General features: G+C 40.9%; 3 protein-coding genes, 1 long non-coding RNA gene and 1 pseudogene across 8 annotated transcripts; 2 read left to right on the top strand and 3 right to left on the bottom strand.

Moving 5' to 3' along the window:
* The first annotated feature begins 44 nt into the window (after nucleotides 1–44).
* cfap210 (cilia and flagella associated protein 210) lies at nucleotides 45–4567 on the top strand. Its single transcript, XM_029633402.2, has 9 exons — nucleotides 45–604; nucleotides 819–1024; nucleotides 1260–1433; nucleotides 1561–1766; nucleotides 1939–2095; nucleotides 2200–2339; nucleotides 2498–2687; nucleotides 2852–3016; nucleotides 3186–4567. Exons 1-9 carry the CDS (start codon nucleotides 550–552, stop codon nucleotides 3537–3539), a joined length of 1647 nt encoding a protein of 548 aa, XP_029489262.1. The 5' UTR covers nucleotides 45–549; the 3' UTR covers nucleotides 3540–4567.
* LOC115108793 (peptidyl-prolyl cis-trans isomerase G-like) lies at nucleotides 4092–9177 on the bottom strand. The gene is made up of 13 exons (XM_029633400.2): nucleotides 9067–9177; nucleotides 8568–8644; nucleotides 8382–8456; nucleotides 8172–8279; nucleotides 8036–8080; nucleotides 7867–7954; nucleotides 7685–7714; nucleotides 7399–7538; nucleotides 7067–7256; nucleotides 6798–6980; nucleotides 6624–6705; nucleotides 6384–6529; nucleotides 4092–6150 (listed from the first exon to the last, which is right to left on the bottom strand). Exons 2-13 carry the CDS (start codon nucleotides 8626–8628, stop codon nucleotides 5121–5123), a joined length of 2178 nt encoding a protein of 725 aa, XP_029489260.1. The 5' UTR covers nucleotides 8629–8644; nucleotides 9067–9177; the 3' UTR covers nucleotides 4092–5120.
* A 1365-nt stretch (nucleotides 9178–10542) lies between these two features.
* LOC115108862 (uncharacterized) lies at nucleotides 10543–14942 on the top strand. 5 transcript variants are annotated; one of them, XR_003860411.2, is made up of 8 exons: nucleotides 10543–11835; nucleotides 12066–12549; nucleotides 12626–12757; nucleotides 12874–13315; nucleotides 13428–13537; nucleotides 13622–13981; nucleotides 14325–14437; nucleotides 14526–14942. It is a non-coding gene; the product is annotated as an uncharacterized LOC115108862 (long non-coding RNA). The 5 variants fall into 5 exon arrangements; XR_003860414.2 differs by having other exon boundaries at nucleotides 10543–12192; nucleotides 12441–12549; nucleotides 14526–14938; XR_003860416.2 differs by having other exon boundaries at nucleotides 10543–12224; nucleotides 12441–12549; nucleotides 14526–14938.
* A 283-nt stretch (nucleotides 14943–15225) lies between these two features.
* LOC115115393 (kelch-like protein 41a) lies at nucleotides 15226–17992 on the bottom strand. The gene is made up of 6 exons (XM_029643888.2): nucleotides 16796–17992; nucleotides 16470–16627; nucleotides 16267–16374; nucleotides 15926–16111; nucleotides 15699–15845; nucleotides 15226–15527 (listed from the first exon to the last, which is right to left on the bottom strand). Exons 1-6 carry the CDS (start codon nucleotides 17894–17896, stop codon nucleotides 15416–15418), a joined length of 1812 nt encoding a protein of 603 aa, XP_029499748.1. The 5' UTR covers nucleotides 17897–17992; the 3' UTR covers nucleotides 15226–15415.
* Nucleotides 17993–19132: 1140 nt separating this feature from the next.
* On the bottom strand, nucleotides 19133–23791 carry LOC115116303 (Bardet-Biedl syndrome 5 protein homolog; annotated as a pseudogene).
* Between the last annotated feature and the right edge of the window lie 2907 nt (nucleotides 23792–26698).

Below are 26698 nucleotides of genomic sequence, written 5' to 3'. Positions count from 1 at the left end.
AGGCAATCATATGAAATACAATGTAACCATCAGAAAAAAATAGATATTACCTCTACAGAAATGTGTGAAACGTAAAACAAATGTAATTAATCTAGGAATTCCACAAGTCACATTTCTCCATCAAAAAAAGTGAAGAAAAACATTTGCCCCAACAGCCACAAGAAATAATAATCAAACGGAATAACGTTACACCAAATAACATCTGAGTAGGCTCCAATTCTGAATCCAAAGCCATTCATATTCCATCTGTTTTGCATCCAGACAATCTTTACTTTTTTTCCGCGTAGAAATGACACCATCTGGTGGGAGACAATGGATTTTTTACTTGACCGTGGTTCTTCTATCACTCGCATTCTGATTGGTCTCTGTGTGTTCCCAGGTCTCCGCTCTACGCAGCTGGTATCCGGCCGCAAAAGCGTTGCTAGGATACATTGCAACAAATGTGTCCATCGTTACTGGATACAGTCCTACAGAAAACATTCCGTCAAAGGCACTTTTTTTTTTTACACAACGACGTTGTCGATTGAAACCAAAATACATTAAGATCAAATGGAAACTGCGACTGTTGTCCGGTTTGGTCGAAGGAGTGGGTCCAGCAAAACAAGTGTGTTTGACTACTTGCATAGCCTATTCGTTTACTTGCTCTCTTGACGCATTTATGGGTTTGTAACGTTACTGTAGTGTAGCTAATATTGCATATTTTGCTCGGTGTAAAAATGATTAAGCAAGATCTATGCATAGCCTACCACAGCATAACATTGTTATACCATAAGCATTGTTTTTTCTTTTCTTCCCCATTTCATTTATCCTATTATCAGCGCTAGCAGTTGAGGAAAAAAAAGCAATGCAACCACCAGATCTTCGACAAGTCACTGTTTTGCCCAAAGCCGAATGGCTCCGAATTCAAGGTAGTTTGAATCAAGGGAATAAATACAACGAGAGTCTAAAGGAAGCAACCAAACAACGAGAAGCTATGCACCTGAGGTCCAAGGAGGTGGTAAAATTCTGGTCTAACACAATAGCTGTAAGTATCTTTGTTAGTTTGTTTTTAACATAATGCATAATGGTAGCTATTATACATGTCTTACTCTGTGCATGTGCCCACAGGCAGCCTCAGGATCAGTCTCATACAAAACATTAGGCTAAAAAAAATAAAAGGGGATATACCTAGACAGTTGTACAACTGAAATGTGTCTTCCGCATTTAACCCAATCTCTCTACACAACCCACTTGAGTAAAATGTGCCATTCACTTCATAGGGACAAAGACAAAAGAAACTGGAGGCAAAGAGGATTCGGGAGGAACTTGAAGAAGATGAGAAGAAACAGATGGATATTGAGGAGGCTAAATATCAGGCGCAAAAGAGGAAAGAAGCTATTGAAAAGGCCAAAACTCAACAGTACTACGAGACTGATCGTGTGAAAGGATTTCATGTTTGTATTTCTTATAAGTTAAAATTGTCTTCTGCAATTATTTTTTTCATCTGAAGACATGCTGTGTTCTTTATAATGTGCATTTCTGAGTTAAATTGAATAAATGCAATATTGTTATTTCTTCCAGCGTGCACTCTTGCTGACAGAAGTCCTGAAGGAAAGGGAGGCCCAGATAGAACTGAAGCAGAGAAAGCAGGATACCTCCAAAGATGTGGACAAGGAAATCATGGCTATCATTAAGTGTAGAGAGGATGAAGCTTTGCAAAAGGAGCAGCAGAAAGCTTTGCAGAGGAAGCTTGACATCCAGGCCACAGCAGAAGACTTAAAACAGCAGTAAGTCTCACTGAAACCTAACAACCTGGCAGCAGTTATCGAATAGAATATCTATACCACCGACTACCATATACTCTACCATGGAGTCAAATTAATTTAAATGCAGTCCAAATAGAATAGACTGAATGCTCTCAATGGTTTAGTATGATGAATGGCCTCTTCCCCCTATTAGGGCAAAGGAACATGAGATGAATAGAGAACGGGAGAAACTGGAAAACAAGAAAGAGGCTGAGGAACTCCAGCGACTAAAAGAGCTTTTTCTGTGGGAGCAATGCATGCAGGAGCAAAAGAAAGAGGAGCAGAAGAGAAATACCATGAAAGCTCACATGGTAAGGTATTTGGATGTTATCAATGTTCAAATGTCTCACTCACTAGAGCAATATTACAAGATTCATGGGGGTGTGTTAATTAATCCTGCATTTGTATTTAAAAGGAGCATCTCTCTAACAGAGATATCATTAGAGCAATAGAGGCACAAAAGCAAGAGATGGAAGAGGAGCGCAGGAGGCTTTTTGCAAATGCAAAACAGAAAATGGTGAAGTTAAGGAAAGACAAAGAGGAAGAGATGTTCAGGTAAGTAGACATATTAGGAGAAAGTAAACAGTTCGATAAAACATTTGAAGTCCCACAATAAGAAATGAGTATAGCTGTGGCATCACTAGTCGACTGTAGTCTTACAATTCTGGAAGTCTCATGGACATAGATTTTCTAAACCGTTTTCCCCTCCTAAGAGAGGTCCAAATGCACAGGGGGGGGATCATGAATAAACTGGCTGCAAAACAGCAGGAGCAGACGGAAAATGAGGAACTCATCGCCAAGGCTATTGCTCAACGGGATGCCAGACAGGCACAGCAGCAGAAGGAGAAAGATGACAAGAGGATGGCTATGCTGGACTCAATTGCCTCACACAGAGAAAAAATGGTATGGCATGTGCACCCTACCACAAGCAAAGGGACAATTGGGAGCTCAAAATATTATTCTCACAAAATTAAACTCAGAATTAATATTTATCAATGAATATGCCGGCCTATATGTTACAAAAAAACGTCTTATCACAATGACACTGGCTTGTTTTTTTCCCCCAGAAAGAAGAACAGGAGCAGAAGGAAAGAGAACACAACGAGAGAGCTATTGACATGCTTTATGCCAAGAAAGAAGCAGACAGAATATTTATTGAAAAACAACACCTGAAGGCACTGAAAATGAAAGCGGATGGAAGAACTTTACAAGACGTCTACATTCATCAAATGGTGAGCTTGGATTTGATTTGCACTTTGCCTTTCCGTGATTACAATTCTTGATCATTTTTGGTATGTCAACTATTTTCGCAATGACACGTAGTGGAATGTGTCAGCAACAGCAACACTTCTAATGAAGCAACATAAGATTTCATTTAACATTTGAAATCTTGCTGTTTAGGCTGAAAAACGTGCCAAGGAACAGCACACAAGAAAGCAACAACAGGACTTTGAGACCAAAAATGCAGAGCTCATTGCTGTGGAGGAGAAGCAGTTCCAGCAGTATGCAAACAATGTGATCGATACAGCCACCGAGGCCAAGAGAAATATTCACCCACTCCGCAAAGCTGCCAGGGAGGGAATTGGAGGTGGTCTTGGCCCCATCTTTGGAGGAGTGAGGCCAAGTTACTTGGTTCAAGATGACACTGGTGTCCAGATGCCCAATTACGTCAGCAGTAGATCTCAGGACATCAAAGAGCTGAATGAGACGCGTGATATTCAGCAATCCAAGAAAAGACTTGGATTCACATGGTAGACGTCTGTTAAAAAAAGTAACATGGTCAGGTGAAGCATGATTAGAAAAACAATAAACCAATGGAATTCAGCATTTCCTAAGCATTTATGATATACCCCCTATTATGTCATTTATTTCACACTCAAAAAACCCACACTTGATAGGCAAGTACTTGACTGACCTAGTGGGATGATTGCAGTCTTTTCAGCGCTCAAAGATGATTCATCTCAGAAATATGGAAATGTAGAGTGTATAACTGTCTCTGAAATTAGATTTTTAGTTTTGTTATTTTACATAATATACATACACACAATTCAATTAAAACTAGTGCACAAATTGGGAAACTGCTGATAATTTCTAGCCTGGTCCTAGATCTGTACCTACATGACAAAGATAGTCAAGAGTTGGCTAAAGCACAGATCTGGGACCAGGACATATAGTGCAACGGTTTCATTTTAATACATAAGATTCACCCAGATTAAAATGTGACATGTCAATGTTATCTTTATATCTATTGTATCAGTTCATTCTTCTGCGAAACATTATAATAAACAATCTATAGACAATAAAACAAACATTTTAACCATATCCTTTTATTTTAAAACATGGTTCATTGGGGAATATTGAATTCGGCCCGTTTTTACAAAGCCAGTGGTTTTCATTTATAGTTTAAAGGAAAGTCATGCCCAGGAATTTAACACCTAGTATGAACTAACATGGAACTTCACAGCAATGTATTTACACATTGCTCTGGTGAGGAATTTTAAACAATTTGAAAGATGTAATGGGTGAAAATCTTAACATAAAATACTAACAAAAATGGATACAATTATACAAAACTAATTTGAGACTGAGGCCAAGATAAAAAGTTCTGGTTCCCGGAAACAGGTAAAAAAAAAAAGAAGAACTAAACGGTATACGCATCTAACACCCCAATCATTTCACAAAATGTCTGCACTCTTACCTGTCTTTCAAGTCAAATTGAGCCTTCTCTGACATCTCCACTTAAATATCAGCATACTAAAAAGGAAAGTTTTTTTTTTTTTTTTTACAAAACCATTTTATGTTTCACTTACAGTATGTTCTGTCACAATGAGACTGTTGGTAATTTAAACAATCAAAATGTTGAAAATAACCATATGATTAGTCATACATGTAATATTACTTGAGTCAGGCATATAGCCCAGAAAGACACTCATCCCTTCCATTATAATTATCACAATGGAATCACGTCCCCTCAGTACGAGACCAGACTGAAAGAGAACATTTTTAATAAAACCTGACAAAAATGTTCCTTCCAACACTCACCTGTTCAGTCACTTCCTTACTCGACCATTAATAAACATTACATTCCCAACATTTGTCAAATTAGTCTTGACAGCAAAAAAAAAAAAAACTAAAACATAAAATGGCTTTTAGCCGCTGTCAAATCTTATGAAATCTTAATTTGTACAAATATTCCAGAATTGGATCTGTTGTGATATCTAACAAGTGTCTAAAATAGGTCTACAGCAGAACCTCACACATTATTAGGCATCAGCGCATTAATTTGTATGTTCAAGGATGGACAGGAATGAACATTTAGTGGACTAGGTAAGTGGACTAATCACTATCATCAGAACTGGACTTCTTTTTCTTGCTGTGGTTTTTATCCTTCTCTTGGCTCTTTGACTTTTGATTCCGCTCAGGGTTTTTCCCTGCATCTTTGGACTTGTGAGAGGACTCCTTTTCTGGGCTGCCATCCCTTTTCTTCTTGGAGATGGGGCTCTTTCTACTTCTGTCCTTCCCTTTATTCTCTGAGTTGCTGCTCTTGGACCGCCTTCGTCTGTGAGTGTCTTCACTGTCTTTGTTCTTCCTCTGATGAGATGAACCGTCTTTGCTATGGTCTCTATTGTTGCTCTTACTCCTGGAGCGCCTGCCTCTACGAGAGTCCCTGCTCTTATTCTTGTCTGGACTCCTTGTCCGTTCTCTGCTCTTGGATCTACCTCTCCTCTTGTCCTCCCTCTCTCTGTGGTGCTGTCTTTCCATGCTCTTACTGCGCTCCCTACCTCGCTCTCTGTCCCGTGCTTGCTCTTTGTCTCGAGATGAGGCACGTCTCCCCCTGTCCCTGCTTCTGCTGTTAGATCGGTTTCGGTTCTTTCCAGAGTTCCTCTCCTTGCTTCTAGACTTTGTCCTCAGCTTCTCACCATTTCTTCCTTTTGTCTCCTTTCTGTTCTTAATGTCAGCCTCAGTGGGTTTAACGCGTTCTTTACTTCTATCACAGTCATGAGTTCCAGACTCTGTGGCCCTCTCTTTATTTAGGTTTCTGTCCTTGCTTCTTGAGCGGCCCCTTTTATCATCACTTTTGCCATGTTTCTGATCCCTCTCTCTGCTTTTGGACCTACAACTTTTCTCTTTGCTCCTACTGCGGCTTTGAGATTTGGCCTTCTTTGCCTTGTGTTTGTTATGCTTGTCTTCAGTTTTATTAGGGTCCTTTTCTTTGCTCTTGGATCTATGAGAGCGACCTTTCTTCTCCTTCTCTCTGTTTTGATTGGAGTTTTCAGCAGTGTTTTCATGCTTGGTTTCAGAAGTCTTCCTCCCTCTTCCTCTTGGAGCTTTGCCACTCTCATTCCTGCTCTCTGTCATGTCACCCCTACAACAAAAATACAGAGAACTGTCACCCCCACAGGAAACACAGAGTCCAAGTTAACTCTTTGAATAAAACTTAAATAATTGAACCTTGGCTGATGATCCCTTTTGACAATAGGAGAAATTAGGAAATACTTGAGATGCCATGTAATTAGATCAGGCTGTTAAAGGTCAAATCAGCTTATCAGTCCAGCACTGACCGTTCCATATTAACAAATAAAAAAAGGTAAGACTTACTTGTCACCCTTGATCCAGCGGTCTCCACTGGATGCTCTTGGTGCCCTTTGTACACGCTGCATCTCCTGGCGCCAGTGTGGAGGAGTCTCACTGCGTCGGAAACGATCCCTTGACCTTGACCTGGAGTGTGACGGAGTTCGGTACCGCTACAAGTAAAAGATTAAATTGACATTCACTTTCTAGATCCTTGTTTTGCAGAAATGGTATGATAGTACTGTACTTTTTCTATAGTGCACTTACTCTTGGACCTCTGCCTTTAATCGTCCTGCCTGATCTTGTCATCAGAAGTCTCCTCTTATATGTTGACTGACAATTAAACATTCTGCAACAAAACAAAAATGTATCTAAATGAATATAGTTCCCAGTTGTAAAGGTTCAGAATGAAATGTTGTTCTGTGTTGTCCATGAACTCACCTCTCCCTAGGCTTTTCCCTCTCCCTAGCCTTTTCCCGCTCCTTTCCAGCCTCAGCCTCTTCTTTTTGCTGCTGAGGACTTCTCCTCATAAGGAACTTATTTTCTGGGATAGGAGGGATTTCCTCTGGTCGTACCGTAGACGTAACCTCTTCCTCTTTCTCATCACCACTGCGGGGCTCAGACCTACAGACATTACAGACCAGACTTCAAACCTATGCTTTAATGAAGGTGGTTGTGGGAGCAAAATTAAACCAGTTTTCAGTACAAACCCTTTCTTATCTTTCTTCTTCTGTTTCTTGTCCTTCTTCTTGGACTCTTTCTTGTGCCTCTTCTTCCGTTTCTTGGATTCTTTATCAGAGTCACTCGCAGATTCAGAAGAGACGTCAGAACTGTCAGAGTCACTTGAGCTGTCGCTGCCACTGGAGATGGCCTTTTGTCTTCTCTTCTCTTCTTTTTTTGCTGTAAATAGTAGAGGACACTTAACCAGCGCTAAGGATACCTTTAAAAGCTTTGATCCTGACGATAAGACAGTCCAAGACCTACAATCTAAAGCAATAACAAGCTTAAAACAACTTGCCAAATTTCTTTGAATCGTACAAACCTTTCGATTTTGGAATGAGCTCGCCACAGTTCATAACTTTCACCTCAGCGTATGGTCTACTGCCGGCATCTGTCTTTTGACTCTCCATTGTCTGAACGACCTCTTGTCCAGAGATCACTTGGCCAAAAACCACATGGACACTAGAATAAAATAAGCAAGTTATGACAGGTGATAACAACGAAGAACAGATCACCATTTATATAACATGCTCTTATTATGAAAATACAATTCAAGCAGATACAAATGGTCAACTAAGTTGCAATACTTGTCCAAATGTTATACTTACCCATCTAAGTGTGGTGTGGGTTTTGTTGTTCTGTAGACCAATAAGAAAAATGGAACAGAAGATTAGAATGAGAGTAAAACATATTTTTGTAAGTTAGGTTCACTCAAGATGTTAAATTCATGAATGAATGACCAACTGATTCCAGCTAGGCCAATTCAAAATTAAAACATTGATAGACTTACATGAAAAACTGTGATCCATTGGTATCTTTGCCCCTGTTTGCCATTGACAGGAGGTACTCCTTGTTATGTTTGACAGAGAAGCTTTCATCTGAGACACAGACATGACATTAGTTCTTGAGGATGGTTTTGATTAGAATATTTAACTAAATGATCTGTAAAATAGTCCTACCTTCAAAGAATCCACCATAGATAGATTCCCCTCCCTTTCCATTGCCTGATTTACAGAAGGAATATAGATATTAGAAAATCATCAACAACAAAAAACATTTCCAATGTTGTCTTTGGTTAAGGCATATTTCATATACCTTCACTGAAGTCTCCTCCTTGAATCATGAAGTCCTTCACAATTCTGTGGAATAGGCATCCTTTGTAATGCAGAGGTTTTTGTGTACCTTTTCCAATTCCTTTCTCGCCTACACAGAAAGCAATGTTTAAGTCAAAACAGAGATGACAATATGTACAGAATCTAAATATGGTACACCAATGTCAGACCAAGGCAAGAAAAAGTAAATTACCTGTGCAGAGGCATCGAAAGTTCTCACATGTTTTGGGACAGACATCAGAAAACAATTCTACCACAACTCTGCCAACTGCAAAATAAACCATGTTCATGTCAGTGCATATTTTAGTAAAGCGTCTCTAAGCTACATCTCAGAGATATGATAAACGGTAAGACCAAATGAAAACCTAAGCCTTCTTACCCAGCACGTTACTGATGCCAATGTCAAAGAAGCAGCGTGGACGCTGAACCTTGATTCCCATGATCAAACTTCTATAGCTGAAACAAGTTTTTTTGCTGTTAGTTAGCTAGTTAGCGTAGGCCGCTAGTTGTTTACAAATACAACCATAGTACCCATCTCTACAGGCTAATATAGCGCATTAGCCAATTAATTGGCAGAAGAACCAGGCAGCGCAAAATCTGGGCAAGATAAAGGAAATAAAAACTAGCTAGCTTTATCAACATGAATGAATAACGTTAATATTTAGTTAGAGTAAACACAATGCAAACTGAAATGTCCACGCTAACTAGCAAGCTTGCTAGGTAATGACTTGTGCTCATGCGGATTGTGGCCTGCTAGCTAACAGCAGTAGCTCGCTAACGTAATTAACTGTTTGATAGATTTCAGTCTTCCCTTTCATTCAACGTTATTTAAAATAGACATAATGTACAATAGCGTAGACATTATAGAGTTGACCTACACAAATGAGCTCAGTTGGCCAATATCTCACGGTAGTTATTCTCAACAAGGTGAAATCGAGTTTCATTAAGCTACCGCTTCTTCCACAATGTTTTCTAAAGATGGCGCGACGGGAAACGTCAAAGCATTTTGGGTAAAAATATGCGCAGAAGACGACATTTCACACCTGCGGACAGTCTACTGGTAGATCTGGCTGGTTTTGGGGGGTTATGATGATTGCTTATAACACTAAAAACGTATAAAATATCATATTTTTCTTCAGTTACTGTTTACCTGCTGCTTGTGTAGAGTACATACAATATAGACTACTAGGGGAGAAAATTATTACATGTTATTTATACGAGGGACTTGATCATGGATTACGGTAAAAGGTAGTCACAGACACAACAAACAGATATTTCACCGGATGCAGTGGCTTCAATTGTATGTTACTTTGTAACTATAACATTGATAAGATATCTACAAAATGATCTGCTTTTCATAGACAAGTATTCTTAGCGTGGTCGTTGGCGTGGTCGTTAATATATAAACATAATTTCCCCCCACATAGGTATTTCATTTGAAACAATAAGGATATTTTGTATAGAAACAAGTTCAAAACAAGTTCAAATCCCCGAGCTGACAAGGTACAAATCTGTCGTTCTGCCCCTGAACAGGCAGTTAACCCACTGTTCCTAGGCCGTCATTGAAATTAAGAATTAGTTCTTAACTGACTTGCCTAGTTAAATAAAGTTTTTTTTTTTTTTTTTTTTTAAATCTAAGGGATATTGTATCCATTCCTTTTGTCACACCTTACTGAAATACATTTGTCAATATTATCTGTTGGAAAAAAGTCTGGTTATTACCACACAAATACCTGCTTGTTAACAAGGTCAAAGAGGTCTCTTTCAGAAAGATCCATAAGTATTGCCCTGCGAATCATTACCTGAAGAAACTCAAAAAATACATTAACATTAACTGTACTTTTTGTGTTGAGCACCCAGAAACAGTTGAGCATTTATTTTGGCATTGTCTACAGGTAAAGAAATTATGGAAAGTTATTCATAGTTTTATAATTGTTAATATTCTTGATGACTTTTTTTATTTTTTATGGAAGAATGTGCTGCTATAATAAGGAAAAATAAAAGCAATTTTACCTCATGAATCTAATTGTGCTAATGGCAAAATGTCATATTCATCAATGTAAATGCAATAATTTAAAAAACACTCTTCCGTATTTTCTATACGGAATTCGAGCCGTACATTAAGACCATTCTACATTCTTCGAATAAGAAAGCTGCTAAAACAATCAAGATGTGTGTTTCTTTTAAGTCTTTGTATAATCTGTAATTTCTTGTACCCCCCAGCATATGTTATCATTGTCTGTTTGTATACTTATTGTGTGTATACTTTTTAAAACAATAAAATAAATACAATAAAAAATAGATAAAAATCACCGGATGCATAAATGTGAAGCTTCCGTTTGGCGTTTCCACAAGATAGTGGGAAGGAAGCCCAGTGGGAAGGAAGCTGGAACGAGATGGTTTTGGCCTAAATTCGGCTAATTTTCTCACTGGTGAAACCTTTGATCTCAATACAGTTTTCTGTTCCCAAAACTAGAATCTGTTAAGAACAGAGTGGACTAAGTTTTGCAGTCTTTACTCTTTGCCAAAAATTGCGTTAATTAGGAGTGCAAAGCGAATTTAGTTATTGCGCACATGCATTTCACAGAGTACGTGCTCCCTAACGAAACTATGCAAATTCACAATTTGATCAAACGGAAACGAAAATAGATTTACACCAGTTAACATTTGGAACACAACGACACTGCTTTTTTGTACACCATAATTACTTTAATTTCCAATGAAACGCTGCGTTTGCCTTGCAGCATTGGTGCGAAACTGTAAACGCTTAACAGAAACGTTAGCAGAAGGTGAATGTTGAACTTTTGTTGCATACATTTCCAGATGATACTGTATACGGCAAGATGTTTTCGTAACAGGACGGACGTTGACATTGTCGTGTCCTCACGTGAATAGCATGACACGCTTTTAATGTCAATGCTAAGGCTAGCCGTAGTAGTAGATAGAACAATGTCGTGTGTAATTTCGGGCTATTCTTTGGGTACTGAAATCAGTAGGTTTTGATAAAAACGTATTTCGATGTGAAGTCTGTGCTCTAGTTCGCCCACACGAATGGCCTCTCAACTCTATCTTAAATCGTGTCGTTGCGTTTAATCGGCTAAATCAAAACCATGATTTTCCAATGATGAGGGATAAGAATTAGTTTTTTTTTATGGAGATATGTATTTATCTTTGCTATATTTTGCATGATGCTCTCTTTCTACAGATGCAGGCATTTCTCCTTCCCTGTGGATTCTAAGTTATGTTGGCCTGATCTTGGCAGTGGTTACCTTCTGAAGATGTGGCATTCCATTCTCACTTGAACTAGGCCCCATGACCTTGTTTCAGCTCCAAGCTGTGACTGGGAGCTTCTACTTTTGCAGGTTTCTGCATTGGGGGTGCAGTGAACCAGGACCAGGTTCTAGAGCGGCTTGGCACCTGCTAAGGTGAAGACCAAGTGTTGGAGGTGGTGGGCAAGAACAAGGCCAAGCTGGCATGCTCTGGCAGTTCCAGTGAGAGAAGCCACAGATGCTGAGAACGGTTGAGTTCTTTAAAAGCCACCCTGAGTTCCTGACTCCGGGTGCTGGCTGGGAACAAAATTGAGCTTGTGGATGATTTCACATTGGTGGACATGCTCTAAAATGTTCTCAGGTACAGATGTTGGCTAGGTGGGTAAGCCTATATCAGTCCTGAAATGTTTTTTAAAAAACGTTTTCACATCAACCTTGTATCTTTGAAGGCTCAATGTGGAACCATGTGATTATCTTGTTCATCATTTGGTCTCAGAGGCTTGGCTTAGATTATACAGGTAAAATATATATATATATTTGCCATTAAATACAGCAGAATCATTGAGGGGTGTGAGCTGGTGTACAGATGTAAATTCACTGTTTTGCAGATTTCTGATGCCTTCATTGTCTAAGTTTGCTGTCTGCCTAAGTGATCAACATCTGCAGAACAGTCCTCTGATTGGTCAGATCACTGACATTTTGAATCAAAAACTCTCCACAAATTGATGATGTGAGGTACACAAAAAAAAGATCACTTCCAGTAATCTGTAAGTCCTTGATATTACATAAAATAATTCTGGACATGTCTCTGCAGGATCCTCTACCAGTCACTCCATTTCTACAACTGTGACTTAGCCTGGCTGCAAAACATAGTCTAGTGGAACTAGTGAACTCAAGCATAGACCCTTTCACCAAGCTGTTTGTTTCTCTTGGCCCCATGGCAGGGCAAAACACCAACTCATTGATAAGTACTTCTCTTTCAGGCTGGAGAGTACAACACTGCTTTAGGCAGAGGAGTTTAATGCCAGCGGGCCCTGGCTGTGGCAGAGACACTGAAGGAGATTCAGCGTAGAAACCTGCAGCTGATCCAAAGTAAGTTAATTCTCTGTTACAGCCTTGTCTGAAAGTTGCATCTAGACAATACAACTGAAGCAAGTTCTCTTTACAGGATTGTGTCTGTAGTCTACAAGAACCTACATGTTTTCAAGCCCATTGAGATATCCAGGATCACACAAACCCTGATCCTGCTGCATTACCAGAGTCCAGAGCTCTTCACTAAATTAAGGAACATCCTAGTTCAGTGAGTGGTTATTCTAAAGATCTATCTCTACCCACTATGATCCTGTATGACAGGTCACTCTTATTGCATACTATACAAAGTAGGCTAATACAACTTTTTCTCACTGCTACTTGCAGGACAGTGTCTACCCATATGAGGTGACCATGCTACCTGGACTCGACGAAGGCGTAATTTCATGGGTGGAGGCAGTGCTGCTTCAGTGTAATCTGAATGAACCTTTGCAATGGCTGTCGCTAAGTGGGTGAGCAATGACCCGTCCTACTGACACAACACTCCCAGCAAGTATGTGCGTCTGCGGCAGTCACTGAACCGCTGCGTGCATGAGCGCCTGCGCAAGGCTGAGCGCCTGGACCTGGTGTTGGAGGAGCTCAAGTACATGTCAGGGGAATGGTTTGAGGAGATTCTGCTGGAGGAGACCATGGTTACGCTCCGGAGGCTGGAGAACCAGATATCTGGGCCAATGTGCCCGAGATGGCCCTTTTTCTGACCATGACTAGTCACCGCTGTACTCCATTAATTGACCGCGTAGCTAGCATGACCATGGAGCACATCAACAAGGTACTTTGAGACATTACATTTTATTTCGCATCAGGGAATACTGTTATTTTGCCTGTATATATGTAGAGACGGATAGAATGAGTCCATACCAGAACAATGTTTTTCTTTTCAGTACTCAGCAACTTTATGCCACCGTGCTGCCCTTTGCTGTACTGAATTATAATCTAGCAAGGGGGGATGAGCTTTTTGACATCTGCATTCAGCACTTCATACCTCACATCAGTAAGTGATTGTGGTTTATGTTACATTTTTGTATTTGGAACTCATCAAAAGGACCAGACAAATTAATTGATCTTCTTCCTCCAGGTCTCTTTGACCTCAATCTGCTGGTACTTGATCCCATCTGCTGCCTGTGGCTGATTTCTTCCCGGAGGACCTGATTCGAGAAATCGTCAACGTGGATTTCCTTGCCAAGCTGGACTCCCAGTTAGAAAGTTTGTTATATAATTATATTAGAAATATCCCAATGAAGACAAAGCCAGCTTCCTGTATCCCCTACTATCTGAAAACATCCTTTTCAGATAAAGATAAAGGGATAAGAGAACCTCTCTGTTATGTGGTAGCCCTGCCTGACACCCAAAACATGCGGATCCGCCTGCGTCTCACGGAGCTGAATCGGTCTGTGTGGTTGGAGTGTCCAGAGCGGATTGGTGTTAAACTCAAAAGGTAATCAAATGTGTCACCTGTTCTAGTTGTGAGCTGTATTTCTTCTGATCTCCCTAGACTTTGAATGTGTTCTGGACAGACACCACCAGGCAGTGACCTACAGTGAGCAGAGCCAGCTGCAGATATCTGACGGTGGGAAGGTTACAAAGGAGTTCTGACTCTGTAGGGAAGGAGAGGAGTGAGGTCCCTCCAGGGGCACCACGTACGAAACATGATTGGTTGATTTCAGAACTTTTGGTTGAAAAAGTGTTGCTGATGTTCTGTTATCATGGGTAAATGCATTGAAGGGGTTTTCATAGGTACTGAACAAGGACTTTTTTTTCTCCCTTTTTCACTTACTCAGTGTTACTGTGGACGTCTTGGATTCCAAATCATTCTACAAACTGTCTCGTCACATGAAAGGGGAAATCATGATGAGAAAGACATCTGGAGATTCTGGGATACCATGTTGTCCAGGTATGTGTGTGAAATGTCTGTCCTCAAAAGTGGAATTAATGTATATAACATTCTACATCACTGATTAATGGTAATGTCATTTAAACAGATCCCTCATTTTGAATGGAACTCTATGGAGCTCTCCACACTGGATGCATGGAAGGAATACCTTAGGAAGAAGATAGTTACTGAGCTTTCCTGAAGCACCTAGATGTTGAATCAATGACACGTGTTATATTGCTTTTGCTACTGATGTGAGAGACAAAGTCTGCCTGTGGAAATGTATTTTTGCAGGCAGATCATTAACAATTGCTGTTATTGCCGACTCCGAATCCTAGAGTGGACATGCAGTTATCTCATCTCCTGCCAAGAGATTGTATCATATGAAGTGTAACGTTTGTCAAACAATAGTAAATGTTTGTAATAAGAAATAGCATTGTTTTTGTGGTTTTGATACATCCAAATAATCTGTCCCACATAAATAAAATACAAAAAAAGTTGTAGGGAGCAAACTGTTTCTTTACAAAGACAGGCAGGTTTAAAAGATTTCCCTGAGTTAGTTCATATAAATTCATTAGGCCCCTATCTATGGTTTTCACATTACTTGGAATACACAAAACTGCACAATATAGTGTGGACTTTTATTGTCCCCAGCAAAGTGCACCTGTGTAATGATCATGCTGTTTAATCAGCTTCTTGATATGCCACACCTGTCAGGTGGATGGATTATCTTTGCAAAAGGAGAAATGCTCAATAACAGGAATGTAAACAAATTTGTGCACAACATTTGAGAAATAAGCTTTTTGTGCAAATGGAACATTTCTGGAATCTTTTATTTCAGCTCATGAAACATGGGACCAACACTTTACATGTGTTTTTGTTCAGTATATTATTGTGCGTTCAAATCATGAAGGATCCCGATGACAGTCAATCTAAATACATTGTTTTTGCAGTTCTCCATGTTACATCTAGACGGTACAGTACTTATTGTGTTCTTGTTCACAATTTGGGCATTTTGGCTACATTGAGACGCATAGACACACAGGAGGCCCCTGCGGCGTAACGCATCGCTTTGAGCATTCCGGTCCATTCTTTCTTATCCTCTTCATACCTGCCACAGGAGAAAAGAGAAGTTTGACGTTATGCCTTTGGCACAGAACAATAGTGGCAATGGCACCATTTCACCGTTAGACATTATCAAGGAGCTTTTAATATAGACCATCTCTAAAGATGGTGGCAGGGTACGTGGGATTGGATTCAATTTGGGTACTAGTTTACTTACTGCCAGATGTCAATGATTTCCGTTGGGGCAACTTTGTCGTCCTCCGTCGCCACAATGGTAAAGCCTCCAACTGCATACAGCAATCCTCCACTGCTGACCAGGTTTACTGAGCTCCTCTCCTGGGGGAAATCTGTGAAGGGTGCCCACCTGGAATGGGGATCATTGTTAATTGAATGGCTTTGTTACATTGTTGCTAATCATACCGACTTCAACGTCAAGGCACATACTTGTTGGTTCCGAAGTCATATGCTTCAGATGCAGAAGTGAGACCATCTTCATTGACCCCTCCAGTCACCACAATCTTCCCATTGTGAACGACTGCCCCAAACATGGATCTTGCCATTTTCATTGCAGCCACCTCCTTCCACTCTGATTTCCTGTGGTTGTACGCAAACATCTTATCGATGGCTTTGCTTTGATAAAAACAAGGATGGAACATCACAATGAGGATTATAAAATGACACAAATGTAATTTTTACATCATTCCTCTACTATTGCATGCCTTTACTGTATCAGTATCAAACAATTAGAAATGACAAGGTGTGTTTTGTACAAAGAGCAAGCTTACTTGTCATCCGTCTTCCCTCCGATACAGTACACCAACCCATTCTGGGAAACAACACTATGACCATGGATTTTCAGAGGTAGCTTTTTGCTCTCAGCCCATTTCATCTTCCTAGGGAACAGATAGAAAGGTTCAAGTGTGTTTCAGGCTCCTCAGTCATGTCGTGACAGGAAATAAGCATAGGAATATGAACTCGTCCTACTTACTCAACATCATAGCACATTACAGAGTCGAGAGATTCGTTGGACTGTAGATCTTTACCAGCTACAGCAAAGATGAGATTGTCAAATTCTCCCATACTGAACAGACATCTGGGAGAGGGCATAGGGGGCAGAGCTATCCAATCAGCAGCAAGGATGTCTAGCTGTAAAAACAAATATACCCAGATATTAGAAATTTATAGTAATCAAGCTATTTCTGATGACAAAAGTTTGGTGGTTAAAGATTATCCCCTTGCTAAGTCATGGTGTTACAAATGGTGTTGATTTAAAGTTTGATCAGTTGTGGCGAATGAAAACACAAAGCTTATTACCTGATAGAAGTAGCATTGTAATGGAGCATCTTTATCCTCTTCATCGACAAACAATCCTCCCAGGATGAAGAGATCGTTTTTCTTTGATGTCAGGCTGACATGGTTGCGTGGAATCTGCTCAGTCATTGCAGCAAGGAAGCATTCATTCTCAACGCCATCATAGGCCACTGCAGCAGTGTCGTTGATCATCAAGACGAGATCTTTGGCATACATACCAATTCTCTTGATATCATTCAGGTAACCAGGTAACCTGCTATCCTCTCCTTCTTTACTGTTGACTGCATCCTTCCCTGACTCTCCTGTCTTATTCTCAGGGAGTTTCCCAGCAAAGGCATCTTTGATCACTTTGTTTTTTTTGAGGAGCTCAGGGTCAGCCTTGACGATGTCATCCTTTTCCACTTTCTCATTGAAGTACTTCTCTGGGAGTAAACGGAAACGGATGCAGTCAAAGGCCTCTTCTAGAGTCTTGACACGGTTCTCCTTGTCTTTTCGAATCCATTTCATCAGGGATTCAAACACCACTTCCTCCTTTTCTACATTGAGAGAGTCCGCTCCTATGACGGCAAAAAGCTCATGAGAGGCAAGCTCTAAGAAGTCTTCCTCCTTGGCCAGGGTTTCAAAACGATCCGCAATGTAGTCTCGACTTGCCAATGCCAGTCTGGGGCAGTTGAGCACCAGTGCCATTCTGAATATGGCCATACAGTTACCCGGGGACAGCTTCTTCTGTAGGAAATTCGCACACACTGTGAACACTGAGGGGATCTGGAAACGGTTTGCCACAGCAAAGATATCCTGCACATTGTCATCTGTGATGTCAATCTCTGCTGAATACATGTAATTGACAATCATCTCCATGATTGCGGGGTCCAAATTCTCCAGAACAACCTCCTTATCCATTTCTTTAGCATCGCCTGAGAAGTAAAACTCTCGGAAATAAGGACTACAGGCTGCCAAAATGAGTCTATGGCAGGGCAAGCTTCTGTCTCCCACTTTTAGAATGCAGTCAATAAACTTGTTCTCGTTTAGAAGCTCTTTCAGGCCATCCTGGAGCAGGGTGCTCTGAAACAGGCGCAAATCTTCCCTTACAGCTTTCGGATCCATGCTGAAAGAAACGCGACTTGACAAAGAACGTGGAGGATGCAGCTCTCAGCACACTGTCCGACTGGACTGAGCAGTATAGAGCCCCAGGTCGGAAGACCCTACAATATAACTACGGCCCTCTAAATATATCCACTCACTCCATTGAGGAAGAATTCAGGTTGGCCGCATCACACAGCTGTCACAGAGTGAAAGAAACAACTGTGGACCCTTGTCAGTGGTAGTTGGCAAACAATTATTGTTATATGACTACTTCACACACATTGCATTTGTAAATGACTGGTGCAGTTCTGTGCAGTGGTGAGCAAACATCCCCAAACTCAATTACAAGTGCAACTTGTATGAATCATTAGGATTTTCCCCTTTATCACTTACAAAATGATTTATGATTGTCCAGTGATTGTCACGATTAGAGTAAAATAGTATATAATACTTCAAATAAAGATAGTGAACTACAGAGTACCCTGAAGCTGTTATTATACCTTTATTTATATCAAGTACTATGATTCTTTTTAGTCCTGAAAATCTTTGGGTATTTATTTGTGTGCGACTCATTGAGCATGTTTTATTATTAAATGTGAGTATATTTCCGGAAGGACTGACCTTCCTCATAGGCAGGGTCAATGAGCAGCTGCAGTTACAACAGTCTGTCCTCATGAACCATTTGTAAAATACTTGAGCTCCTCTGGCACGTTTGTTAATAGCCTTTAGATCATTGTCCAAAAAACAAATGACTCAGTTTTCCCCACATGCCACTGGATTATGTCTTCAACTCATTTCAAAAACCCAGTTAAGACATTCTGAAAACTAAGAAAGGTCAGACAATTGCCTACTTTACTTAAATAATTTAATTATTACATCTAAACAACAACACAATTCAACTATTTTCTTTTACAATTTCTATTTAATTGAACAAATAAAAATGTAGACAAACACTACACTTATGTAGAATTTTTAAATTTATGGCACACTATTTTTCTTACATGTTGCCCATACATGCATCAGGTCTCCGTCTTTGTTATATACATCAGACCTATGAGTAAATATCCAAATATTTTGTACTTTTACAAATGCTTATAAACCAACCCTTTTACTGAACCGTTGATTAATGTGCACTGTCTCTGTAAAAAATACAACTCTAACTCAAACTTAAACTGTAGTGTGTCAATTGTGTCATTTAAAAGAAAGGATGGATTTGAGGAACTATGTTCACCTAACTCGCCTATCAACGTTCATGCTTCAGCCCATAACTTCCCACAGTCCTTGAAGTGTGAACCCCTCCTTCACCTTCCCAACTGCAAATCCCAGCTCCTCGGAAAACACAGGTTCCCGGTCTTGCTGCTTATTACCATCAGAAAAGTAAGCCTTACAAGCAAACAATAGAAATCAGTCATGACAATGGCCTTAATAGGAGGTTATGTGTTCAAACCGTTTGACAAAGTACACCTCAGTCTGTATAAACACGATAGGCACTAGGCAACATAAAGCCATGTTTGCGGTATGTTGTGTAACATGACTTAGCAACCTGCTATTTTCAGAGTGTGAAAACAAATAACGGATTCCCAGAGGAGGGATGACAGTCTAAGCACACACAGCGAAAGCATCAGTCTGCTCATTCGGCTCAATTTCCACATCATCTGGTCCACCGTCAGCTCCTCCAGTGGCTGAGGCTGGAATTATTGTTGGGAGAGAGAAAAGTTGAAGGAGAATCACGCCACACAAATTCATAATTCAATGTCTTGTTAAAACATGGCAAAGCCATAAGATAAGAAAAAGTGTGGTACAGTATAATATAGAATGACCTTTTTCCTCCATCTCATAGTCCACTCCAAAGATGGAGTGAGTTGATCTCTTTAACTGCATCTTGAAGCTTTTACCATTGGGTCGATCTTAAATCAAAGCACATATCCTCCAGTCTCCAAACAAATTTAAAAAAGATGTACTCAGGAGTATGCCACAACAGTAAATGGCATGCAAAAGCCAAGTTATTTTCTCTGTATTTTCTGTCATCTTTTAAAGCTGATACTACATAGATATACTATATATGCTTTTAAACTACTAGTTCTATATGTAATTCTATGGTACACAGTAAGTAAAATGCTACCGGTTACATTTGAAATGATCCCAATTACCCGCTGAGAGCTTTGCATCACTAAAGCTAGGCCACACTTTGAGTCTCTTATTCTGATGGAAAGCTACAGAGAAGAGAAGTGACAATAAGGAAAATAGTTGATCACTTTCAATACCTCAAAAGGTCATTTGTTAAGCTGGACACGCCAGCTGTTTTTTCGATTACTTCATTTGTTTACGACATGTACAATTTGAAGGTAGGGAATGCTGACGTTGAAGCTCTCGTTCATATTGGCATGCCAAACAATCTGAACATTAGTGATGAAAAAGGTCCCCAGATTACCCTACAAGATACAATTCAGGACAGTTAGTTTCCTTGTAAAGGCATGAAACACTTTTTTACTTCAAAATACTTCCTGGAGGATTAACTAGCTAGAGTAATTGATTTGTACCTGGTCACTGGGTAAATTCCACACCCCGTTGATTTTGTCATACACTTCTTCTCGAGGCAAAAGCCTCTGTTGTTTATTTTGAATGAGTTGACGAGACATTCAATTAAACTCAGCAGTAACTTGACTGAATCATATATCATGACATAATCTGGAAAAGTGTCACAACTTTCACAAGTTTAATTTCTCGTTTTCTAGGTATACAGTGCCTTGCGAAAGTATTCGGCCCCCTTGAACTTTGCAACCTTTTGCCACAATTCAGGCTTCAAACATAAAGATATAAAACTGTATTTTTTTGTGAAGAATCAACAACAAGTGGCCATTCTAACACCTGGATATGTTTCTTTTTGAACCATTCCATTGTAGATTTTGCTTTATGTTTTGGATCATTGTCTTGTTGGAAGACAAATCTCCGTCCCAGTCTCAGGTCTTTTGCAGACTCCATCAGGTTTTCTTCCAGAATGGTCCTGTATTTGGCTCCATCCATCTTCCCATCAATTTGAACCATCTTCCCTGTCCCTGCTGAAGAAAAGCAGGCCCAAACCATGATGCTGCCACCACCATGTTTGACAGTGGGGATGGTGTGTTCAGGGTGATGAGCTGTGTTGCTTTTACGCCAAACATAACAAATCAAATCAAATTGTATTTGTCACATACACATGGTTAGCAGATGTTAATGCGAGTGTAGCGAAATGCTTGTGCTTCTAGTTCCGACAATGCAGTAATAACCAACAACTAATAATTCCAAAACTACTGTCTTATACACATTGTAAGGGGATAAGGAATATGTACATAAGGACATATTTTTTTTAATTTTATTTTACCAGGCAAGTCAGTTAAGAACACATTCTTATTTTCAATGACGGCCTGGGTGGGTTAACTGCCTGTTCAGGGGCAGAACGACAGATTTGTACCTTGTCAGCTCGGGGGTTTGAACTTGCAACCTTCCGGTTACTAGTCCAACGCTCTAACCACTAGGCTACGCTGCCGCCCTATGAATGAGTGATGGTACAGAGCAGCATAGGCAAGATACAGTAGATGGTATCGAGTACAGTATATACATATGAGATGAGTATGTAAACAAAGTGGCATAGTTAAAGTGGCTAGTGATACATGTATTACATAAGGATGCAGTCGATGATATAGGGTACAGTATATACGTATGCATATGAGATGAATAATGTAGGGTAAGTAACATTATATAAGGTAGCATTGTTTAAAGTGGCTAGTGATATATTTACATCATTTCCCTTCAATTCCCATTATTAAAGTGGCTGGAGTTGAGTCAGTGTCAGTGTCAGTGTGTTGGCGGCAGCCACTCAATGTTAGTGGTGGCTGTTTAACAGTCTGATGGCCTTGAGATAGAAGCTGTTTTTCAGTCTCTCGGTCCCAGCTTTGATGCACCTGTACTGACCTCGCCTTCTGGATGATAGCGGGGTGAACAGGCAGTGGCTCGGGTGGTTGATGTCCTTGATGATCTTTATGGCCTTCCTGTAACATCGGGTGGTGTAGGTGTCCTGGAGGGCAGGTAGTTTGCCCCCGGTGATGCGTTGTGCAGACCTCACTACCCTCTGGAGAGCCTTACGGTTGAGGGCGGAGCAGTTGCCGTACCAGGCGGTGATACAGCCCGCCAGGATGCTCTCGATTGTGCATCTGTAGAAGTTTGTGAGTGCGAAACATATCCCAGTCCACGTGATGGAAGCAGTCTTGGAGTGTGGAGTCAGCTTGGTCGGACCAGCGTTGGACAGACCTCAGACCTTTTGCATTGTTGCCAAAAAGTTCAATTTTGGTTTCATCTGACCAGAGCACCTTCTTCCACATGTTTGGTGTGTCTCCCAGGTGGCTTGTGGCAAACTTTAAACAACACTTTTTATGGATATCTTTAAGAAATGGCTTTCTTCTTGCCACGCTTCCATAAAGGTCAGATTTGTGCAATATATGACTGATTGTTGTCCTATGGACAGAGTCTCCCACCTCAGCTGTAGATCTCTGCAGTTCATCCAGAGTGATCATGGGCCTCTTGGCTGCATCTCTGATCAGTCTTCTCCTTGTATGAGCTGAAAGTTTAGAGGGACGGCCAGGTCTTGGTAGATTTGCAGTGGTCTGATACTCCTTCCATTTCAATATTATCGCTTGCACAGTGCTCCTTGGGATGTTTAAAGCTTGGGAAATCTTTTGTATCCAAATCAGGCATTAAACTTCTTCACAACAGTATCTCGGACCTGCCTGGTGTGTTCCTTGTTCTTCATGATGCTCTCTGCGCTTTTAACGGACCTCTGAGACTATCACAGTGCAGGTGCATTTATACGGAGACTTGATTACACACAGGTGGATTGTATTTATCATCATTAGTCATTTAGGTCAACATTGGATCATTCAGAGATCCTCACTGAACTTCTGGAGAGAGTTTGCTGCACTGAAAGTAAAGGGGCTGAATAATTTGCATGCCCAATTTTTCAGTTTTTGACTTGTTAAAAAAGTTTGAAATATCCAATAAATGTCCTTCCACCTCATGATTGTGTCCCACTTGATGTTGATTCTTCACAAAAAAATACAGTTTTATATCTTTATGTTTGAAGCCTGAAATGTGTCAAAAGGTCGCAAAGTTCAAGGGGGCCGAATACTTTCTCAAGGCACTGTAAATATCTGTGAACAGAAATGACCGATGTAAATAGTCTTGGACTCCCTGGATCCACATGGGTGAAAATGGACTCAGTCTATTGTTAGACTTTGTCAAGATATACAGTGCTTCAGTCTGGCCTCTCAATTTCTGAAAATTAAAATTCTTCATAATGGTGGTGACATCTGTTTACCTACATAGTAAATTGATAGACAGACCAATATACTTACAGAGTTTAGCTGTCCTTGTTGTGATGTCAATGATGGAGGAGTATCCAACTGCAATGAAACACAAAGAACATCAATGTCCCTCCGTGTTGTTTGATTTTTTTTAAATTGGGGAAACAATTACTAATGATTATCTTTGTGTTCCACTGTGGTACCATGAGAATCCAAAAGAGGGCAGTATTCATTGAGATGAGAATAATAAGGTTATCCCTTTGCAGAGTGGATTCCTCTCTAGCCATGTCAATGAAAGAGAAATATATGTATGTAGGTAGCTAGGTCTAGGTGTACACACACAAATTGACTCTTGGCAGAGCCAAAGAATGACAGATGATCCTCAGATTTGTTACCAGGAGCCTCCCTGCAGGTAAGGGATCCTGAGTGGCGCAGCGGTCTAAGGCACTGCATCGCAGTGTTAGAGGTGTCACTACAGATCTGGGTTCGATCCTGTATCACAACCGGGCCGTGATTGGGAGCCGCATAGGGCGTTGCACAATTGGCCCAGCGTCGTCTGGGTTTGGCCGGAGTAGGCCATCATTGTAAATAAGAATTTGTTCTTAACTGACTTGCCTAGTTAAATTAAAATAATAAAAAAGGAGTACGTTCTGTATATTAGTGCAGAGGTGGGCCCATAACCACACGTTCGCTGGTTCAAGTCCCACCTAGTCCGGCTGTTTACCTTTGCGGCCTCAATTGATGTAAACCCAGATTTTAAAAATACTACAGTACTTACTATATAATACTGTATAATACTATACTACACACTATAGTATCCCCCAATCATGTGTAGTACTTATTATATAATGTTGTAGTATACTATAGTAAATACTATGGTAATGTCTGCAAAAACACTCGTTTTTACTACAGTATTCAATTAGCATATGCCCTGCCCATTCCCCTCCCACATATCCCAATTTGTGCCACCCTTAAGTGAGAAACCTACATTACTGTTTCATTGCGATTTAATGGTGAAGGTACATAAAGATGTAGCAATTCAGATATAATGTCATTATTTTTAGCACTACCCACAATATTCTTAAACTACGCCGTTTGGTGAGATGCAGACCTGTTGGCGAGCGGGTAGGTAGGTAACAACACATCCACCACGCCGAACCTCAACACAGGGGCCCCTTAGGGGTGCGTGCTCAGTCCCCTCCTGTACTCCCTGTTCACTCATGACTGCACGGCCAGGCACGACTCAAACACCATCATTAAGTTTGCAGATGGCACAACAGTAGTAGGCCTGGTCACCGACAACGATGAGACAGCCTATAGGAAGGAGGTCAGAGACCTGGTCAAGTGCTGCCAGGACAACAACCTCTCCCTCAACGTGATCAAGACAAAGGAGATGATTGTGGATTACAGGAAAAGGAGGACCAAGCACACCCCCATTCTCATCGAGGGGGCCGTAGTGGAACAGGTTGAGAGCTTGAAGTTCCTTGGGGTCCACATCACCAACAAAGGAAAATGGTCCAAGCACATCAAGACAGTCGTGAAGAGGGAACGACAAAACCTATTCTCCCTGAATAGATTTTGCATGGGTCCTCAGATCCTCAAAAGGTTCTACAGCTGCACCATTGAGAGCATCCTGACAGGTTGCATCACTGCCTGGTATGGCAACTGCTCGGCCTCTGACCGCAAGGCACTACAGAGGGTAATGCGTACGGCCCAGTACATCACTGGGGCCAAGCTTCCTGCCATGCAGGACCTCTATACCAGGAGATGTCAGAGGAAGGCCATAAAAATGGTCAAAAACTCCAACCACCCTGGTCATAGACTGTTGTCTCTGCTACCGCACGGCAAGTGGTACCGGAGCGCCAAGTCTAGGTCCAAGAGGCTTCTTAACAGCTTCTACCCCCAAGCCATTAGACTCCTGAACATCTAGTCAAATGGAAACCCAGACTATTTGCATTGCCCCCCATTTAACACTGCTGCTACTCTCTGTTATTATCTATGCATAGTCACTTTAATATCTCTACCTACATGTACATATTACCTCAATTACCTTGACTAACCGGTGCCCCCGCACATTGACTCTGTACCGGTACTGTCACGTCTGCACCCGCTTTAATGACTTGTTCCTTTTATTTCTTATTCATATTTTTTAAACTGCATTGTTGGTTCAGGACTTGTAAGTAAGCATTTCACTGTAAGGTCTGCACCTGTTGTGTTGGGCTCATGTGACTAATACAATTTGTTTTGAACGCAAGACTACGGAGACCCAGTTTATCCTTTTGATATTGAGTGTTTGCCTGATAAAGTCATGCTAGGATATATGAATTATCCTGTCTGTTCCAAATCCGCTATGATGTTTCAGGTGCCAAGGTTATGGTCATGTAGCAGCAGTGTGTAAGATGCAGAGGTGTGCAGGAGGGCAGGAGACAAAGAAGTGTGTAGTTTTGGAGGAAAAGGTAGTGTTTCAAATGTGAGGGAGCCTATGTTGCTGGGGATCAGAAATGTCCTGTGTGACTGAGACAAGATGAGGTTGCCAGGGTCGAGCAGTGCAGAAAGTGTCTTAAGCTGAGGCAGTGAGGAAGTAGAGGATAATGGGCCAGAGGTGAGGGATCATGAGAGGAGACTAGTAAGTAGTAGGCCAGGACTGATTGCCCAGGACTGAGTGACCGGAACAGTTTCCAAATCAAATCAAATTGTATTTGTCATATACACATGGTTAGCAGATGTTAATGCGAGTGTAGCGAAATGCTTGTGCTTCTAGTTCCGACAATGCAGTAATAACCAACGAGTAATCTAACCTAACAATTTCACAACAACTACATTATACACACAAGTGTAAAGGGTTGAAGTATATGTACATAAACATATATGAATGAGTGATGGTACAGAACGGCATAGGCAAGATGCAGTAGGTATCGAGTACAGTAGGCATCGAGTACAGTATATACATATGAGATGAGTAATGTAGTGTATGTAAACATATTAAGTGGTATTGTTTAAAGTGGCTAGTGATACATTTTTTACATCAATTTTTACATTATTAAAGTGGCTGGAGTTGAGTCAGTATGTTGGCAGCAGCCACTCAATGTTAGTGGTGGTTGTTTAACAGTCTGATGGCCTTGAGATAGAAGCTGTTTTTCAGTCTCTCAGTCCCCGCTTTGATGCACCTGTACTGACCTCGCCTTCTGGATGATAGTGGGGTGAACAGGCAGTGGCTCGGGTGGTTGTTGTCCTTGATGATCTTTATGGCCTTCCTGTGACATCGAATGGTGTAGGTGTCCTGGAGGGCAGGTAGTTTGCCCCCGGTGATGCGTTGTGCAGACCTCACTACCCTCTGGAGAGCCTTACGGTTGTGGGCGGAGCAGTTGCCGTACCAGGTGGTGATACAGCCCGACAGGATGCTCTTGATTGTGTATCTGTAAAGGTTTGTGAGTGCTTTTGGTGACAAGCCGAATTTCTTCAGCCTCCTGAGGTTGAATGGGCGCTT

This window comes from Oncorhynchus nerka, linkage group LG3, assembly GCF_034236695.1.
Source record: "Oncorhynchus nerka isolate Pitt River linkage group LG3, Oner_Uvic_2.0, whole genome shotgun sequence".
NCBI lineage: Eukaryota > Metazoa > Chordata > Actinopteri > Salmoniformes > Salmonidae > Oncorhynchus > Oncorhynchus nerka.
Note: the sequence above shows the minus strand (reverse complement) of the source record. Positions and strands in the feature narration are given on the sequence as shown.